Genomic DNA, 18,593 nt, shown 5'->3' on the forward strand with positions numbered 1-18,593 from the left:
GACCGTCTTGTAGGGGCCCAGGGAGCGTGAGAGAAGGAACACAGCCCTTGGCCCAAGAGGCAGTCAGCCTAAACTGCCCAGGGCCACCTTAGGACACGCATAAAAACAAGCAGAGGAGGGTCACTGGATCCACACGTCATTATCAGAGCCCTGGACCAGTCACCCCAAGATACTTCAGCTACATGAGCAAAGTCTCTTGTTGCTAAAGCCATTTGGGGACAGGTTTCAAGTGTTACCAACTTCTTGGTGGGACCTGGCCCATTTTGAGTGTTATCTGATCCCATCCAGCCAGATCAGGATCTAAATCTTCCCTAGCCAGCACAGAATCCAAAAATCTGAATCTCGGGAAGAGGTTGAATCCTGTAAATTAAAATGGTGAGTAAGGAGAAAAAGCAGTGGGTTTAGGCTTCAAGACAGCAGCTCTCTAAGTATGGTCCCCAAACCCAAGATTCACCAGGATCCTGTCAGAGGCTCTACAAGGCAAAACCATTTTCATGACACCCAGATGTTATCTCTTTCACCACAGTGCCATGGTGGGGCAGAGGCAGCAGCAGGTAAAGTCGCTGGGGCCTAACTTAACCCAAGGCTGGTTGGGTTGAGTGAGGTCCTCCCAACTTCTCACAGAAAAGAACAAGGCAGCTTCAAGTCACAACATCCACGGTGAAGCCGGGAAAACCATCAATCTGATTATATCTTGACCGTTAAGTACACGCCTTCTTAACATTGTGAGACAAAATGGAAAATACACAACAAGCACTTCTGCTACAAACCGAAGGCACAGGCGTCCCAGGGAAGCCTCGCTGCGGCTGGGCTGCGAGCTGAACGCACTGCTTTTTTTTATTCAACACCATTTTTGCTAAAAAGAATGACTGAGAGACAAAACATGGGTACTTGGCAGACATGTTCTCAAACGTGAACAAAGTGAGCATGTCACTTCAGGGAAAACAACTGTAATAAAAATGGAGTTCCCAAGCAAAAATTAGAATTGAGAACATTCGTATCCTCCACCACGAGCCTACCAGCTTCACACATCTTCAAGACTTTCCTGATGAGACGGGCAGGGATACAAAGTGGTCGTCTAAGGTTATACCATTAAATGTGTCAACAGTTGGAAGGTCTGCGTGACTCCGTGAACCACTATTTTCCAAACAATATGTAATGGTACGAAATCCTGGAAGAATAAAACATCCTACTCCAAGAATGTGATGAAGTTGTCAGGAAAAAAAAAAAAAAGAGTAAAACATCCACCCAAAGTAAGACAGACCAAAGGATTTTCATGTCAGACCATGAAGAGTCTGGTGAAGTCATTCATATGGTGAAGACTCTGCTTTAGAACAAATCTTTAAGAAAATTCTGCTCAGGGGGTTTTCAGTGCAGCCGCAAAGAATATCCAAAGAATGATGCAAGAGACTCCTCCCTAACGAGATGGGGATGGATTTCCTTCACATACTTAAACCAAGACTGAACACAGAAGCAAACAGGAGCCTTCAGCTGTCTTCTCTTCAGGAGACTGTAAAGATATTTGCAAAAATGCAAAAGAATCCCACCCTTGTACATTTGTTTGTTTGGGATAATATAGTCGGTTTTTGTAAAAAATGTTTTTTATGTCAACATGTCACAGCTTTATTGTTATTTTTAAATAAATTAGTATTTTTAACATTTCTCAGTTTTAACTTCTACGGCAGTAAACATTGACAGACATAACTCACATAAACAAAAGTGCTTTGGGTAAAGGTGTCTGAGACCACAGCGTTGAGAAGGGTTGTCCTAACGGTTCACCTCTCCACGCTCCTGGCGTGTGTGGGAACCAAGAGAACATGGCCAGGTAGCCTGGGACGCCCCCGGACCCCAGGGCCTTGGCCCAGGCTCCTGCCTTTACCCACAATGCACCCAGATGGTGCCTGTGAGCCAGGTACTCCCCAGCAGACCACAATCAGTCTGGTCCTGTGTGAATCCAGCAGGAACACAAGTTGGGTTGTTGCTTTTTGTTCTCTCTGCGCTACTTTTGTTGCTCAACTGCCCTTGTTTTGTGGAGGACCCTCACCCGATTCCATGTGTGGGGAGGGCTGCTCTCCAGTTCCAGCCAAAGGCCTGCACTGACTGATTCAAGGAGGAATACACGACCCACACTGAGCCATCAGTCTTCCCCAGGAGACTGGAGCCCAGGCTGTCTCTCCTCCAGTGCCCACAACTGCCCACACCACGCCAGCCCAGAGCCCCAGGAGCCACGCGGCCACCACAGGGAGAGCCGACTTTGGACTTCTGACCTCCCAAACTGGAAAAGAATAAATTTGTGCTACTTTAAGCAACCAGGTCTGTGGGACTTTCCAACAGAAGCCACAGGAAATCATACAGCTGCCCATGACTTATAAGTAGAAGATGCCTGACCAATACCAGCTTAAGAGCCACCTCCTCCAGGAGGGCTTCCCAGGTGCTCCCAGGATCCAGGACCCAGGGTCACATGGCCCCTGTGCTTCCCCTGGTCACAGCATCTGTCACCTACCTCATGTTGATCTGCTCACTGACCAAGTCCCTAAAGAAAGAAGTCGCCTCCTGTGTCCTTGGTACCATCACAACTTGGTAACCAGTCACAGGATCAAACTGCAGCTTTAGCAAGGCTACCCCTCAAGCTCTTCTCTCCCACTGACATAACAGTCAGAAGAGTATTCACACAAAATGCAGGCCGTGGTGGCCTCGGGTGGGGATTTTAGAGAGGAAGTCTCTCCTGATGCGGATGCCCATGCTCCTCACCTCCTCACGTTTCTGACCTGGTGCCTCCTGCCCTCTCCCTGGATGTCTGCAGGACTGAGTGCCACACCTGGCCTGAGGATGCTGCTGAAGGATGTGTGCACACCAGTCCACCATCACCAGGGGCACAAAGCATGCCGGCCCCCTCCTGTGCCAGCAGGGGACATGCTAGGCAGAAGGGCACCCATTCTGAAAGCACCTGCCACCCGCACGGAAGGCCTGAGGCTCGAGATGTGGAGGCAGGGCAGCCACAGTCAGAGGGGCTACGGAGGCCAAGGTGACTTCTGAGACTGTGGGGGTGGGAGCCGAGGTGGCTGCAGCAGCTCTCTCTGCCCTCCCAGCACCTCGCAAACCTCTCCAGGTGCCCTTCCGCCTGCTCCTCGCTCCTTTCCACCACTGCACTGGCCTGCAGGAGTCAAACTAAATGCTGCCTCCTCAGAGCCAGGGCCCCATCTCCACTTCTGGCTGCTCCCACACAGTGCAGGTGACAGAAGAGTCAGCATGCTTCACCAGGGCTATGCTGTTTTCCTGCGAGACTGTGAGCTCTGTGCCATCAGTCTGGGTCTTCAGCAAAAGTCTTTGTTTTGCTTTTTGAGACGGAGTCTCGCTCTGTCGTCAGGCTGGAGTGCAGTGGCACAATCTGGGCTCACTGTAACCTCCGCCACCTGGGTTCAAGTGATCCTCCTGCCTCAGCCTCCTGAGTAGCTGGGACTACAGGCACACGCCACCACGCCCAGCCAAGATTTGTATTTTTAGTAGAGACGGGGTTTCACCATGTTGGTCGGGATGGTCTCATTCTCTTGACCTCGTGATCCGCCCACCTCGGCCTCCCAAAGTGCTGGGATCACAGGCTGAGCCTCTGCGCCCGGCCAGCAAAACTCCTTTAAGGATGAAATACCAATGCCCTGAAGGAAGTGCAGCGCGGCCCCTGGGGCCAAACAATAAGAGGAATGGACAGGGCTCCCGGTCTCGAACCCAGGGAAAGGGTACAGTGCGCTCTCCAGGAAGAAAATACGCCCATTTTTATAGAGCCCCTCATGCAAGACAGGTACTCGCAAATATTTCCAGGGTTACTGTTCCAACAACTCCGCAAAATGAGAATCATCGTTACCTCCATCTTACAGATGAGAAAACTGAGACTCAGAAAGGTTAAACAGCCAATCCAAGGTCACATGGCTGGCTATAACTAGCTATTATAATAGTATTATAGTTACAATACTGTAAACCGTTAAAACTACCTCCCCCTACCTCAACCAAGGAGGCCAAGAGAGGCCCAGAGGGAAAGACTAAGAGCACCAAAGGAACCCAGGGACCCAGGGCTAATGTTCCCTCCTCTTTAACTTCAGGACAGACTCTCAGCCTCCCCACCTACTTCCAACATCCAAAATGAGGGCTGTGAAATCTTCCTGAGATCTCTCAGCAACGGTTTCCCAAGCACTTGTGCTCCAGTGCGTTAAGGCTGTGAAATGCGCTGCCTCAAGCATCTAGAAAGTAAGCGGGGGAGAAAGACAAGGTGTGTGTCAGCAGCACACAGAGCAAGGGCACCAGCCTAACACAGCCCTCCCCACCCCCAGAGGGTGCAGAGGTGGGCGGGGCTGAAGTCCCACAGATAGCAGCTCCCAGGGAAAAGAAAGCGCAGGGGTAGGAGGCGCTGCCAGGGTCCGGGAAGCCTTCTTCCCAGAATGCAAAATGTGTAATGCCTGAGACCCAGGTGCCTTGGGGAGCTCTGGGGGAAGCAGAGGCCTGATTAAGCACTGCCTGGAATTCCCTCATTCACGAACATTCTTCCAGCACCTACCCTGAGCCCTGGAGAAACGGTCTTGAACACGGCAGACAAGCTCGCTGCCCCCATAGAACGTGTAGAAAAAGGACACAAATTAGCACACACAAAAAAGACAGTAACCTACTGAAACTGCACAGGCGAGCTGCAACCAACAGAGCCCTAGGCCAGGACCAGGAGGCGCTGCCCACCGTCATCAGAAACACTCTCCTTTTGCCAACTGCACACACGTGAGAGGCTGGATTTCCTTCACAGACGTCCACCAAAGCCACACATGGCGACACACGGAGGCAAAAAGCGGTCTCCTAAGAAGACAGACGCGAGGAATCTCGGGCAGCAGGGGGGGCCTGCAAGCGTGGGGAAGGGCACGCGGGAGCAGGTGGCGTGTTCCGGCCCGGTAGGCCGGGAGGTCCCAGGGCAGGAAGGGGGCGCGGAAGGTCGAGGCGGCCCCCGGACAGAGCCTGGCGGGCACGCCCGAGGGCCGCAGAGCCACAGCCAGGGACAGCAGGAGGGAAGCAGGAGCGAAGGTGGCGTCCGCGGGCTCCGGCCGCGGAAGGATGTGCGCAGACGAGGGCGCGGGAAGTCAAGAACCAGGACAGCGGCACCGCAGTTCCTTCAGCCGAAGGACTGCAGAGGGGGCAGGGAGCAGGGCGCAGGGGGCAGGGGCAGAGGGGGAATCCACGTAGCGAATCGGCAACTCGCGGCCCAGGCCGCACCAAATGTCCCGACGAGGGGGGAAGCCTGCGATGGACGCGGGGACAGGCCTCGCCGTGCGCCGCCGCCAGACCCCAGGCACCGAGCCCCCACGCAGAACGGCACGGACCATCCTACCCCCGAACCCCGAGGCTCCGGCCGACACTGCAGCCCGGTGCACCTCGAGGCCGCGCCCAACCGCCCCCGCGGCGTTGGCCTACATGGTTCCGCCCGCCGCGGGCCGCGTTACCTAGGAGACCGGCCGGCCGCGGCCACGCCGGAGGCCACACGGAGGCCACGGAGCCCACGCTTTTGAGAGAGTCCCTACTCGACAGACCCAAAGGCCCGGCGACCAGTGCTCAACGCAGCCGCAGGCCTTAAGGACCGAAGACTGGCCGAGGGGCGCGCCCCCTCCGCTGCCACCCGCGGGGAAGCCTTGGAAGGCGGCGAGCGCCGTGCACTTTAGGCGGAGACCCCGCCTCGCGTCACTTTCGCCGTCAGGGCCGCGGAGCCAATCAGAGCCCAAGTCGAGGGCTAGGCTTCGCGAGCGCCAGCCAATCGGTGCGGCGGCGGGCCCGTCCTGATTTGCATGTCCGGCGACCCCTCAACCAATGGTAATGTGACTGGCGTGAACAGTAGCCAATGAGAAGCTGGGGGAGGCGTGGCCCCGGGCGTCCCACGAGGTGAAGATGCTGCTGGCGGAACCTGCCGGAGCCAGCGGGATTCGGGGGCGCTAAAGTCGCAGGGGCAGGGCGGGAAGGAAGATCCGGCGTGGTGCTCAGGATCCGGAGCTGGAGCCCCCGGGTGAGTACTGGGGAGACCCCCGGTGGGGCGCGCTTTCCACCGACCTGCGACGGGACGGCGGCAGCGGGCACCCGCGAGGCTCGCACTGCGGCAGGCGCCGCGGTCCCGTCTCCATCTCCTCTTCCCCGGCCCTGCGTCCCTGCCTCCGCCTCCGTCTCACCTCCTCCTCAGCCTCCTCACCTCCTTCTCCGTCGTCTCCCTTCCCCCACCCCTTCCTCTCTTTCCTTGGCGTTCCTCCCGCCCGACCCTTCAGCTCGCATCCCTGACCCCTGCCCCTGCCCCCGTCCCTCTCCTTCGCCGCGGCGCACCTCTTCCCCGTCTCGGCCCGCTCCGGTCCCCGCAGCCTCGCCCTCCCCTTCCCTCCATCCTCCTCCCATCCCCTCTCCCGGCCTCTCCGCAGCCCCACCGGGGCGCTGCTGGTGCCGGTCCTCCCCATCTCTATCCCCGGTTGCTCCTCAGGGCTCACCCATCGTTCTCGCAGCCTGTCCCTGTATGGCTCCGGTCCCTTTCTCCACTGTCCCTCCCTCCCATTCTGCCCCCAGCCCCTCCGACCTCTCCCCGCGGGCACGCTCTCATCACCTTATCCGGCTCCCCAGGACTGTGACCCTGCTTCCTGCACCCGTTCCTCGGGCTGTCGACACCCCTGACCCTGAGCCTCCACTCCTACCTTAAGCTTCTCCCTCCTGCCAGGCCTTGGCTCAAAGCACTTCCCTACCTGCTGCTGCTCCCGGGAGAGATGCAAAGACCCCGCTGCTGCACCGCGTCCTGCGGCAGTAGCAGTGGCGGCAGCCGGGGTACCTGCCCACCTTCCCACCCCGCCATCCAGGCGCATCCTGGCGTTGCTCCTCCTGCCATTTGTCCTGGGGGCTCCTGCAGGGGCTGCGCTTTGCCTGCAGCATCCCAGGGTGCTCCAGGTGGGAAGCCCCTTAACACCCTTCCTCCCTGGCCACCGTCTCCCTCCCTCCCCGCCCCCACTTTCCTGCTCAGCCTCACTTTGTGATTCAGCATTTTTGGGGTTGATAACTTTCTTGCTTCCTGTAGTGATAGGGACCTGGCCACGAAGCTGAAGGCAGGGGGTCTTGACCCTGCAGTTAGAGGGCTACCTTAGGAACGAGACCTGAGCTGCCTGGTTGGGAGGGGGCTGAGGAGCTGGGGACAGCCAGTGGGGGTGGCCTCTTCCTCCCTTTCATTTGTCTGCCCTGTGTTGAATTGTGTCCAAGCGGAGATGGCATAAGTAATAGCTGTTGGGGAAATGGACTATTAGCATTTATGGAAATTAATACATCCACATCCGAGGAGCAGGAACACCAAGTTCAGGCCACAGCTGTCCCACTGTCTGTCGCTTCAGGATTTCTTCTTTCTCTGCACTTCTCCTCCCCCTCAAAAACGCCAGCCTCCCCCCTCCCCTTCCCCCCCAGTGCCAAGAGTAAGCTCCTGCTTTGCTAAGGAAGCTGCATTCATGCCCCGCGTTGCAGGGTTTGGGGACCTACGTGTGAAGAGTCGCATTTGCCCACCTGATTCTCGCCTGGCGGCTCTGTCTCCCCCAGTACCCTGTGCGGCTCCTGGCCCTGTGATTTCACGGTGTGGAGCCCTAAGAGTGCACTTGGTCCCCAGGTCCTGCCATTCTTTCTGGAGACAGCTCTCCAAGGCCACAGTCGGCCTCGATAGTGCTGACGGTGTTGGGCTGCAGCACATCCCTGCCTGGAAAGCAGCATGGTAGAGGCTTCCCTGTTCATACCCAGGGCCATTTTTTTTCCCTGCGCCAGTCAGCACATGCTTTATCGGTACTGATCAGCACCTGGGGACTGAGCCGGGCACTGGGGCCAGGTGGTGTCGTAAAAAGTGTGAAACCCTTTTCATGTGTTCCTTGGTTCACAACCGTCTTGGGTCTGGACACAGAGCTGGATGAGAAGCAGGGTGCACAGAAGTCATCGCACCCAGGAGATGGGACATGGGCCACCACACCAGGGAACTGGAAAGACCGAGGGTGCCATGGGCTGGCCAGCTGGAGAAGGCTTGCTTGCTTTCTTTCCTTTTTCAGCAATCTTCTAAGACCCAAGTGATGCAGGAGGAAGTGAGTGCCACACGGTTTTGATTTGTCTGTTTCCGGCCTGGGCTTGGAGGGAGGGGCCTCCCCAGACATTCCTGTGTGTTGGTGCTCTGCCGTGGTAACTGGGCACATGTCATCTGTGTGGAAGGAGAGCCTGCACCTTCGCGAGAACGGGGGAACGTGCTTCCGTTTCCAGGGACTCTGGCCAGGAGTGGCATGTGTTTGGTTCTTGGCTAAATTCTCCGTGATTGTCACATCGTTAGAGGTCCCAGAGAGAATGGTTTTCTGAGGTCCCTGAATAAGGAGGCAGGACAGTGGGCTGCTGGGGCAACATTTGAGAAGGATGGATGCTAGAGGTGTCTAAGGCCATAGACCCCATGCCTCCCGCCCGTCCCCTTCCCAGCACCAGGAGGACTTGGGTCGTGGCCACCCAACAGCCGGTCATCCTTGCTGCCAAAGGACTAAATGGAAACCCAGAGGACAGAGGCTTCTCCAGGGTCACACAGCGGCAGTGACGGAGCTGGGTTGGACAACCTACTTCCTACTTACTGGAGCCCAGTTCATATCTTGGCTGTCCGAGCTGGGGGAAGCCAGCACCCCAGGACATGACCGTCTCTCTCTTGGGAAGGCCACTTGGAGGCATTGCTGACGTTCATGGGAACAGCCAGTGCCCTCGAGTGTGTCCAAGTCGCTGGAGGGGCTGTTGGGAACGGGAGGTGCCACTACCATGGAGATTTCTCAGTGACTCACTCCTGCCTGGCGTGCAAAGGTGCTGTTGTTCGTGGCCTTCAAAGAGATGGCCCCATAGTTAGAGACAAGTGAGGGCATGAGGTCCCTGGTGGGATGAGGGAGAGGAGGGACCCTCCCCACACTGGAACTGCACTCATGACCTCAGTTCACCTTGGGCACTTGTAAATAACCCTGCAAAGGAGGCTGACAGGGAAACTGAGGCACAGGGAAGCACTGAAACTGATCCTGGCCTCCTAGCTCCCGAGGAAACCTTGATTCTGGTCCTGCCCTGCTAGGACTCTGTGGCAGGTGCCCCCTCCACCGTCACCTGAGTTCCAGCAAATGCCAGAAATCCTCACCTCTGCAGGGGTGAGTCTCCCAGGAGGCTCAGGCCCAGACGCTGGGGGATATGGAAGCGCTCCTTTGTAGTGGCATGGGAAGCCCTGCGTTGCATTTTTGTTTTTTGTTTTTTTTTTTTTGCATTTTCTTTGGTGACGGGTGACCTGCCATGCTCAGGCCTATCCTGGCTCATCTTCAGGGTGAGTCTCTTAAGGGATTCATTGTCTCCACTCAGCCAGGCCAGAGGAGGCAAAGGGAACAGGGCCCCCATTCCCCAGGAGAGAGCACACTGGGGAGGTGGGGTGGCACACCTGGGGTTCACCCTGTCACTGCCCAGTGGCTCGAGGCTTTCCTGTCTGCCGGGGCTAAGCAGATGCGTGAGTCTCCCTGCCCCATGGACCTGAACAGATGCTGGGCCCTCGTGTCCTTCGCCATATCCTGGGAAGCCCAGATGAAGGCTGGCCTCACTCTTCCTGCACACACACCTTGGGATGAGCCTTGGGCTCAGGCCCCTGCCTGAGGGTGCCCTCTGGCACACCCAGGTTTCCCCTCAAATGCCTGCTGGCTAGGGTCTCGGGAGGCCACTCCCTGCTCTGCCCAGTGACCACATGGTTAGCCCGGAGACCTGGGTTCTTTGTGTCTTCAGCCACAGAGCAGTCCTCATGCCCACCCCGCCAGCTTCCCCAGCACCTGTCTCCTTGCAGGCAGCCCCCCTCCGTTTCTCCAGCACGCGGGCACCTGCAGAGCTAACTGCTTTGATGCCACACTAGTTGCAGATAAAATAGGATTGAGAAAAGGGGGAAAGTGGAGAAATGGTGGGGACCACCTTCCTGGCTTCCCGCCTGCGCCTGGACCCCGAGAGAAGGCTTTCCTGCCTGTGGTCTTGAGCCCTGACTGCCAAACGGCTAAGAGTCATCACCCAACTCTGTGGCTGAGAGCCAGAAACGGGTTTCTTCTCAGACCCCACACCAGATTCAACCTGCTCCATGTGAGCCAATTTTCTGGAGCGACCTCCTGGGTCCAGTAGACCCCTGAGGTCTGGTCTGCAGGGGTCCTCTGTCACCAGCCTGGGCTCTCTCCTCACCAGAGACTTAGCTCTCTGAGTCTCTGGCTCTCTGGCCTACTAAACCGAATAGATCATTCATGTGTCCCTCTATCTGGATGGGTGAACTGGTGCCTCACGGTAGAAGCCTGGGGCCAGTCCCTGGCACACAATGGGTCCTGGGTAACTGTCAGCTCCCCTTCTTCCAGTCGGAAGCGGAGCCCCAGCCACCATCCTGCCTGAAGCTCAGGTGGTTCCTGGGCAGCCAAACCAAGCCCCCAGGAAAACTGGAACAGAGGAACCTGGGTTTCCTTCTGCGTGGTTTCCTGACAACCCTTGGCAGTCCCTCAGCTGGAGAGCCCCACTGAGTGATTTCACGATGGAGAAGGAAGGAGGCAAGGAAGGGGAAGAGAGGGCAAGAGGGGAGAGCCCATTGCCCTGGTCTGCAGGAAACAGCCTCCCTGTGAGGGAGGGGCACTCCCGGCCCGTTCTCTCTGACCTTGGGCCTCATGGAGGGCCCACAAGCCTGCTGGATGCCCCCTGCACACTTGCCCACCTGTCTATCCGATTCCAGCAGCCCCTGGGCACCGACGGGGTTGCAGAGCCGTGCTCTGAGCACGCTTGCCCTCCTTCGCCATGGATGTGTTTTCATTCCAGCACCCTCTGGCAGCTTCATGATCTTTCATTGCAAGCTCAGACCCTGGTATCCACAGGCTGTCAATGCAGCCTAGAGCAGAAGGCTCTAGAATTCTGCCTCAGAGCCCTGTGATCCCAAACACTCAGCCATGCCCGGGGATCTCTGAAAGGGATATTCTGCCATCCCTCCTAGCTCAGGAGGGTAAGGAATAACTAGAGTGTGTGGGTAAGGAGATTCAGCTCCATCTATTCACTAGAAAACAAATTTGAATTTAAAACATTGTTTTAAAGGTGAAGGGCAAAGGCCTTTGCAGCAGACATTTGAAGGACCAAGGATGAGCGAGGCCCACCTCCGGCCTCCAGGGCTGAGAGCCAGGAAAGGGATGCAGTGACCGCGTGCTTGGAACGGCCAGAGAACACCCTGCTGATGGGGAGGGAGAGATGGGGGTAGGGAGGACATTTAACCTGGCTTGAAAGACAGGCAGATTGTGATAGGCAGAGCTAGGAAAGGACTGTCTGGGAAAGGGCTGTGCATGGGCAAGGTCACTGGGAGGACTGGGCGGGCTGGGTGATGGCCAGAGGCCCAGTGCAGTCACAGGCTGGGGCATTAATATGGGTGAACAGGATGACTAGAAGGAGGACAGCAGAGCCAAGGCCACCATGGGGCTAGACAGTGATGCAGAGGGAGGGAAGAGGGGAGCCCAGGAGCCCCCCAAGCTTTTCTGGCTGCACAGACAGAAATAGGCAGAGTCGGAATCGGGGCTTCTGGATAGGGAAGACTGGGCTCGGTCGAACTTGGGCTTCCTATGTGTCAGACAGCAGTACCCATGGGCATTGAGAAGGTAGGGCTGGGCTTCACAGGAGAGGTGGGACCTGGAGGTGACTGCCACCTACCCACTGGTCGCAGCCCTGACAGTGTCACCTGGGGGTAGTGCCAAGGGTGGCCGAGGATGCGGGTTTGGGAGGGAAGATGAAGGTCAAGACAGGAAGGAACCCTGGATTCTTCCAGAGCCCAGGGAGGAAAGGAAAGGAGAGGAGGGCAGGTGTCCGCTGCATCCGGTTTGCCAGCCGCTGCTGAGGAGGCAGTCTCTGTGGCAAGGGAAGCAGAGCTGGCTCTCAGGAGCGGCAAGGGGGCACCAGACCCCAGATTCACACCCCCCGTTTCCAAGCACTCGCCAACCATCTTACCCCCATCTGACTGAGGCAGAAACATTGAAAGTCAAAGTGGCTTCCTTAAGGTCTCCAAGCTACTAGGCACAGGAGCCCAAGCCGCAGCCCACTGCAGTAACCTTTGGACTCCGCTGCCAGTGGCTGTGGAGGAGGAAAGGAAGATGAGGGCACAGGCCGGCCCCGGGCTTGGCGGGCACAGAGAAGCAGCAGCACCCTCTTGTACCCGCCCCTTTAGAGAGGATTTCCACGCCACATTCCTCCATTTCCTGACTTAATGGGACTTTTCTGGGGACGCCTGTGAACGGGGTGCTAGGGCTTAGCCTTGTTGGTGGCTCTGCATAGGTTGGCTCCATAGCGCTTTCCGTCCTGTGTAAGAACTGGGGAGTCTTGGAGGCCTGGGCCAGCCGAGGGTCCTGAGCTGTCAGTGTTCCTAGCAGGCCTGCAAGGCGTGGCGCCTGCCCAGCCCCCAGGGGTCCTGGTGCAGCTTAGCAAGCCCCTTGGCCACCAGTCCCTGGTGACTCAGATCAGGGTTCCAAGAGCATGCTTTGAGAAACACTCCCTATTCATTTCAGTCTGTCGGTGAGCCTGTCCGCCTCTACGTCTCCTTAAGGAAGCACACGAGAAAGCTCTTTGTGATGATTGAAAGCTCCGCGAGGACTTCGCAGGGGTTTCTGTAATTCTTGGGAACATGCAAAGCCCACGTTCTGCTGGAATGACCTGCTGAGCTTTTGTCAGCTTCGAACCCTGAGATCTCGCTTTCATCCTGCTGTGCGTGGCAGGGTGCCTTGTTAGTTTCTAGGCCTCTTGGAATGTGGTTTGATTTAGGGGTACTGATGGCCGGAGTGCCTGCCATGGCAGAGGAGGCCAGAGGGCAGTACAGGAGCCAGTCCTCGCTCTGTTCCTGACTGTACAGAGTCTGTCACCTGTCTGCGCCTTGTCTGTGCCCCGTCCACACCCTGCCTGTGCCGTCTATGCCCTCTCCACACCCTGACTGCGCCCGTCTGTGCCCCGTCCACACCCTGCCTGCACCCCGTCTGCACCCCCCTTCTCCTTGCCCTGCCTGCGCCCTGTCTAGATAGATCCTGCAGCACCTCCGCCTCTGCTCAGCCATCCCTCCACACCCGACAGTGGGTATTGCCTTTCCATGGCAATAAGTAGCAGGTATTTTTAGTAACCCAGAGGAGGAGGTATTCAGGTGTCACAGACAGGAGGCCCCAAGCCACCTTGTCCCTTTGCTCCTACAAAGGAAACAGGATGCCCAAAACAGGATTTGCAAACCCAACTCAAAACCGCCCCATTCCATAGGGACCCGGTGCTTTGCTCCTGGAAAGAGCAAATAAATGTAACTAAGGATGCCTCCTTATTTACATCCTTCCTGCTTAAAAGGCAGTGGGGGTGTCCAGGGACATCAACCACCCTGCACTGGGGCATGTCAGAGGGTCCGGGGAGCTGCTGTGCTCTCTCTCTGTCCCGAAAGATGGGTCTGGGCAAGGCCACTAGGGCAGGTGAGGCCACTGGGGCAGGCCCACATCAGACAGGAGGGGGCATATGGTCCAGGAGACCAAGGCGCCACTCGGGCCACCACCAAAGCGTCAGCAGTGTCCATTCCACATGGTTGGGAAACGGAGAAGCACTGGATGCCCTCGGCCTCCCAGGCGTGGAGAGTGGGGTCCAAAGGCACAGAGACGGCATGGGGTGTTGGGGCACCATGGGGAGAGGGACAAGGGCAGCTGAGGAGGGACCTTGGAGACTGGAACATCTTTCGCAGAGGCCTCCTGCTTCCTCTGTGCTGCTGAGCTGGGCCATTCATCTGGCCTGGGGGGAGGGAAGCTGACCAGGGTCCCTCTGCGACCTGCAGGCCCCAGACCCTGCCCTGAGGCTTTGCTGCCCTCGGAGCCCTGAGCTGCTCCAGCTGCCTGTGACCGCAACACATACACACACACACACCCAATATACACACTCCCAACACAGATACACACACACTCCCAACACACACACACTCCTAACACGGACACACACACAGACACACACACACTCCCAAAACACGCACAGACACAGCACACTCCCAACACACACAGACACACATTCTCCCAACACACACACACACACGCTCCCAACACAGACACACACACAGACACACACACACAACACATAGACACTCCGAACACAGACACACACACACACACTCTCCCAACACAGAAACACACACACACTCCCAACACACAACTAATACACACACAAATACACATTCACCCAACATGCACATATACACACATATGCTCCTAACAGACACACAGACACACACACACTCCCAACACACACACAGACACACACTCTCCTAACACACACACAGACACACACCCAACACACAGACACACTCCCAACACAGACACACACACACCCAACACACACAGGCACACACTCTCCCAACACATAGACACACACACACACACCCAACACACAGACACACTCCCAACACACACACACACACTCCCAACACAGACACAGAGCCTGTGTCACCAGCCCTCATTCTCTGCCTCACCCAGGCCGGAAGGCTCTGGCTAAGCCCCCAGGGGTGCCACTGGGAGGGATGCCTAGGAGAGGGTCTCTCGCACCCTCCGGCAACCCAGTAATCATGGTCACCAGGGCCTGGAGCAGCCCAGCCACCTGCTGGGCTGTATGGGTGCTGAGGGCCTGGCTGGGTCCCATGGTACACCCATGCGGGTGGGTCTCTGGGGAGCAGCAGGAGAGGTGGAGCCTCAGGTCAGGGAACACCTCCCCCCAGGCTCTGGAGAGGACAGTTATTAGGATGGAATCCCTGGTCTCTGACGCAGCCCAGGACACGCAGGGACATGAACCAGTGTGGTGGGGCAGTGTTGCTCAGCATGGTGGTAGTACTGGGTCCTGGGCTCCTGGAGCCAGCGCCTCAAAAAGCTCCTCTAGCGTCTCTGACCCTTTGACACCGTGTAGCCGAGCCTTTTCATTCTATAGAGAGGGAAACTGCAGCCGAGGGGACTCATCCTTGATAGAGCCAGGGTCATGGTGCACCTCTCTGACTGAGCCCACTCGATGTCCGGTAGTCTCTCTAAGGATGCCCTACAATGGTCGTGACTGCTGACATATGTCCATGCCTAGACTGTAGGCCTCGTCAGGATAGAACATGCCTGCTGTCCCCCAGCTCAGCCTGGCTAGTAATGCACTGCCATTGAGGCCTTGGAACCACGCCTAGGCTTCCTGCAGGCAGGCAAACAGTGTCCCCAGCACCAGCTCCCTGATTTCATCTCCCCTGGCCGTGGCAGGCAGGGAGAAACCTTCAGAACCAGGGAGGACCAGAGGGCTCCTGTCCCCACGGAGGCCAACTGTGACACTGAGGGATCCTCCCCAAGATGTATTACCCGCCAGACACAATCCTGCTGTGAACACCCTGACCAACAGGCAGCGCCCAGGGGAGGACAGAGACAGCCCGAGGCCTCGGGGGCCTGGCACTCAGCCAGATCTGGCAGGAGGCGGGGACGCACCTCCTCAGCTGAGGATGAGATAGAGCCGGGTGCCTGCCACGGCTGCTGTGGCCTGAGCTGGCGTTGGTAGCTGATGGCCACAGGTCCCCTGCCGCCTGGCTTCTGTGCTGAGTGCCCTGTCCCAGCCCCTGAGCCAGACGTGCTGCCCACACCCCCGATGAGGACACAGCTTGTGTTTTTACAACAAAGGGACTTAATTATGTGGAGAGAAATCCACTGAACTGCAGAAACCATCCCAGCACATCCCGATCAGGTGTTCCCAGGTGGCAGGCAGAGAAGGCCAAGGTTCCTCAAGTGGATTTCCAGGGAAGCTGAAGGCCTGCCAGGGCTAGGGGGTGCCAGGAGGGGGCTGTACAGCTGAGAGTGGCTGCCCCCCTGCAGGAAGAGGAGGAGGCACAAGGACTGCCATCACCGTCATCCCTTGAGCCCACCACTGCCCTGAGTTGCAGATTTGCTCTGGCTCCGGACCCCTGCTTAGCCCCCTCAGCAGATTTGTTCTTCGCCCTCAGCTCCTCCCGTCTCTGCGTCCCATGTGAGAACAGGTCCTATACCTTGTCTCAGGTCACACAGCTCCAGAGAACAGAAGTAGAATATTCCCACAGCAGAAGCCTGATCCTGGCCCTAGATGAACCATTCACGGGGCGGGCGATCGCCCTTGGCCTTGCTCCTGGGCCAAAGTCACCAGGATGCCAGGTAAAGGGAAACCATGTGGGGGTGAGGCCAGCCCACAGCCCCAGCGGCCTGGCCCCTGCTGGCTGCACCTGCTCCAGAGCCTGTGCTCCAAGCTGGGTTGGCGGGCGCCTCCTGCGGGGTTCCCCATTCCCAGCCCTGGAACTTGCTTCCCCTGCTTCCCACACACAGACAGCCCTGACCAGAGCGGGGTCATGGGGTCAGAGGCAGGGTCCATGTGGTGCAGAGCAGGGGCTCCTCCTCGCTGGCTCGCTGGCTCAGCTGCCTTCAGCCCCTGCAGACAGGCGGGCGCCCTCCACCTTCTCCACTCAGCGTCTTAGCTTGAGCCCTTCCCCTCGCTGAGTGGCCACGTTAGATCCTCCCGCTTGTCCATAGTTCACTTAAACATGATTTCCTTCGAGACCTGGCAGCTCTTCCCTCTTCCGAATCAGGATGTGGCAAACATGTGTGTGCATGTCACTTCATTTCCTCTCTTGAACTATCAGGATAAAGTTACAGAGGTAGGATTTCTGGATCCCACGCTGTGGACCTCTACTACCCAATTCTTTTCCACAAAAGATGGTAGACTAGCTCGTGCCGCAGAACCAGCGACGTCGTTATGTAGTGGTCTCCCTGCAACCTCGGCGGCAGCGAGTGTTTTCATTAAAAGTGTCTTGTGTGCTGGCTGTGTGAGTGCAGAGGCGCGGCTGGCCACCCCTTGTCATGGTGGCTTCTGCATCTCTTTTTATTCAGCGGGCCTTTAATGGATGTGGCGGAGTAAAGCTGCCTTTCAAATTGCTGCTGCAGCACTGCCTGGCAAGATATTAATCTTTCATGCCCGTCACGTGGTCATGGGACGGTAATCCTCTTTGAAGCCATTTGTTATTTATTCTTACAGTTCCCCGGAGAGCAGGGAGGAGCCCCCAGTGCCTGGATCACAAACACAAATGCAGAGAGGGCTGCAGACACTTCAGCCTCAAGGTTGGAGCAGAGGCAGGGCTGGGACCACCGGGGTCCACACCCCCAGTAAAGGGTCACTTCCCAAAAAGGAAGGTTGTTCATCTGCTTCTCATATAACTGCTCTGGTTAGAGGGTTGTGTTTTTTAAGAGATGGGATCTTGCTGTGTTACCGAGCGTGGTCTCAAACTCCTGGGCTCAACCGATGCTCCCACCTTGGCCTCCCAAGTAGCTGAGACTGCAAATGTGCTTTGCTGCGCCCAGCTTGGTTAGTTGATTAGAGAGGTTTTTTGTTTGTTTGTTTTGTTTTGTTTTTTGAGATGAGCTCTTGCTATGAGTGTAGTGGTGCGATCTAAGTTCACTGCAATCTCTGCTTCCAGGTTCAAGTGATTCCCCTGCCTCAGCCTCCCGAGTAGCTGGGACTACAGGCATATGCCACCATGCCCGGCTAATTTTTTGTATTTTCGTAGAGACAGGGTTTCGCCACATGGGTCAGGCTGGTCTCGATCTCCTGACCTCAAATGATCCGCTCACCTAAGCCTCCCAAAGTGCTAGGATTATAGGCGTGAGCCACTGCGCCCAGCTTGGTTAGAGGAGTTTTAAGCCTAGGGGGTGTATTTGTTTTCTAGTACCACAAGCCGAGTGGCTTAAAACAGCATGATTTATTCTCCCTTGGATCAGGAGTCCAGAAGGCAAGGTGTGGGTGGGGTTGGTTCCCCCTGGAGACCAAGGGAACGTGTGTTCCAGGCCGCGATTCTGGTTCCTGGTGGCTGCCACAGCCCTGGCGTTCCTTGGCTTGTAGACACACCCCCGAGTTTCTGCCCCCATTGCCACACGGCCTTCTCTTTGTCTGTCTCCTTGATTTATGTGGACACTGCTGTAATTGGATTTAGGCTCATCCTAATCCAGGATGCTCTCATTACAGGACTCCCACCTTAACTGCATCTGCAAAAACCCTTTTGCCAAATAATTCCACATCAACAGGTATCAGGGATGAGGACTTGGGTGGGTCTTTCAGGGAACACAGTTCACCCCACACAATAGGTTTCCACCTGTTAGTCCCGCCTCCAGCCCCCGACTCACTGCAGAGTCCAGCAGCTTCCTCCTCCTCAGACACTTCCTTCCTCCTGTAGGAAGCCAAGCGTTGCTGGCTGAGGGCTGGGGGTGGAGTAGGGAGACATGGAGTAGGGAGACGTGGGAGCTGAGCTGAGGGGTGGGGGTGGAGTGGGGCACGTGGGAGCTGAGTGGGGAGGGTGGAGTGGGGCATGTGGGAGCTGAGGGGTGGGGGTGGAGTGGGGCATGTGGGAGCTGAGGGGAGGGGGTGGAGTGGATGACGTGGGAGCTGAGTGGGGAGGGTGGAGTGGGGGATGTGGGAGCTGAGTGGGGAGGGTGGAGTGGGGGATGTGGGAGCTGAGTGGGGAGGGTGGAGTGGATGACGTGGGAGCTGAGTGGGGAGGG

The 18,593-nt window shown here is 57.1% G+C and overlaps 2 protein-coding genes across 19 annotated transcripts in view; one reads left to right on the forward strand and one right to left on the reverse strand.

The window, feature by feature from the left end:
- The window catches only part of NPHP4 (nephrocystin 4), a 132,902-nt gene extending 125,921 nt beyond the window's left edge, over window positions 1-6,981 (reverse strand). For 6 of the 14 annotated variants that reach the window (XR_004275908.1, XM_032301066.1, XM_032301059.1 and 3 more), the window contains exon 1: window positions 237-3,401. Coding sequence is in view for 6 of the 14 variants with exons in the window: in XM_032301066.1 (XP_032156957.1) it covers window positions 237-262 (26 nt within the window). In the remaining 8 variants the exon portion in view is untranslated. Of the gene's footprint in view, window positions 1-236; window positions 3,402-4,120; window positions 5,411-5,471; window positions 5,591-6,740 lie in introns of those variants that run through there. The other 8 variants (XM_032301071.1, XM_032301067.1, XM_032301065.1 and 5 more) reach the window with 7 other exon arrangements.
- The window catches only part of KCNAB2 (potassium voltage-gated channel subfamily A regulatory beta subunit 2), a 105,740-nt gene continuing 93,058 nt past the window's right edge, over window positions 5,912-18,593 (forward strand). For 4 of the 5 annotated variants that reach the window (XM_032301077.1, XM_032301083.1, XM_032301081.1 and 1 more), the window contains exon 1: window positions 5,912-6,025. The gene's annotated coding sequence lies outside the window, so the exon portion shown is untranslated. The remainder of the gene's footprint in view (window positions 6,026-18,593) is intronic. The other variant, XM_032301080.1, reaches the window with a different exon arrangement.

The sequence above is a fragment of the Sapajus apella genome, unplaced genomic scaffold (assembly GCF_009761245.1).
Source record: "Sapajus apella isolate SASKATOON/1434 unplaced genomic scaffold, GSC_monkey_1.0 scaffold43, whole genome shotgun sequence".
NCBI classification, from domain to species: domain Eukaryota; kingdom Metazoa; phylum Chordata; class Mammalia; order Primates; family Cebidae; genus Sapajus; species Sapajus apella.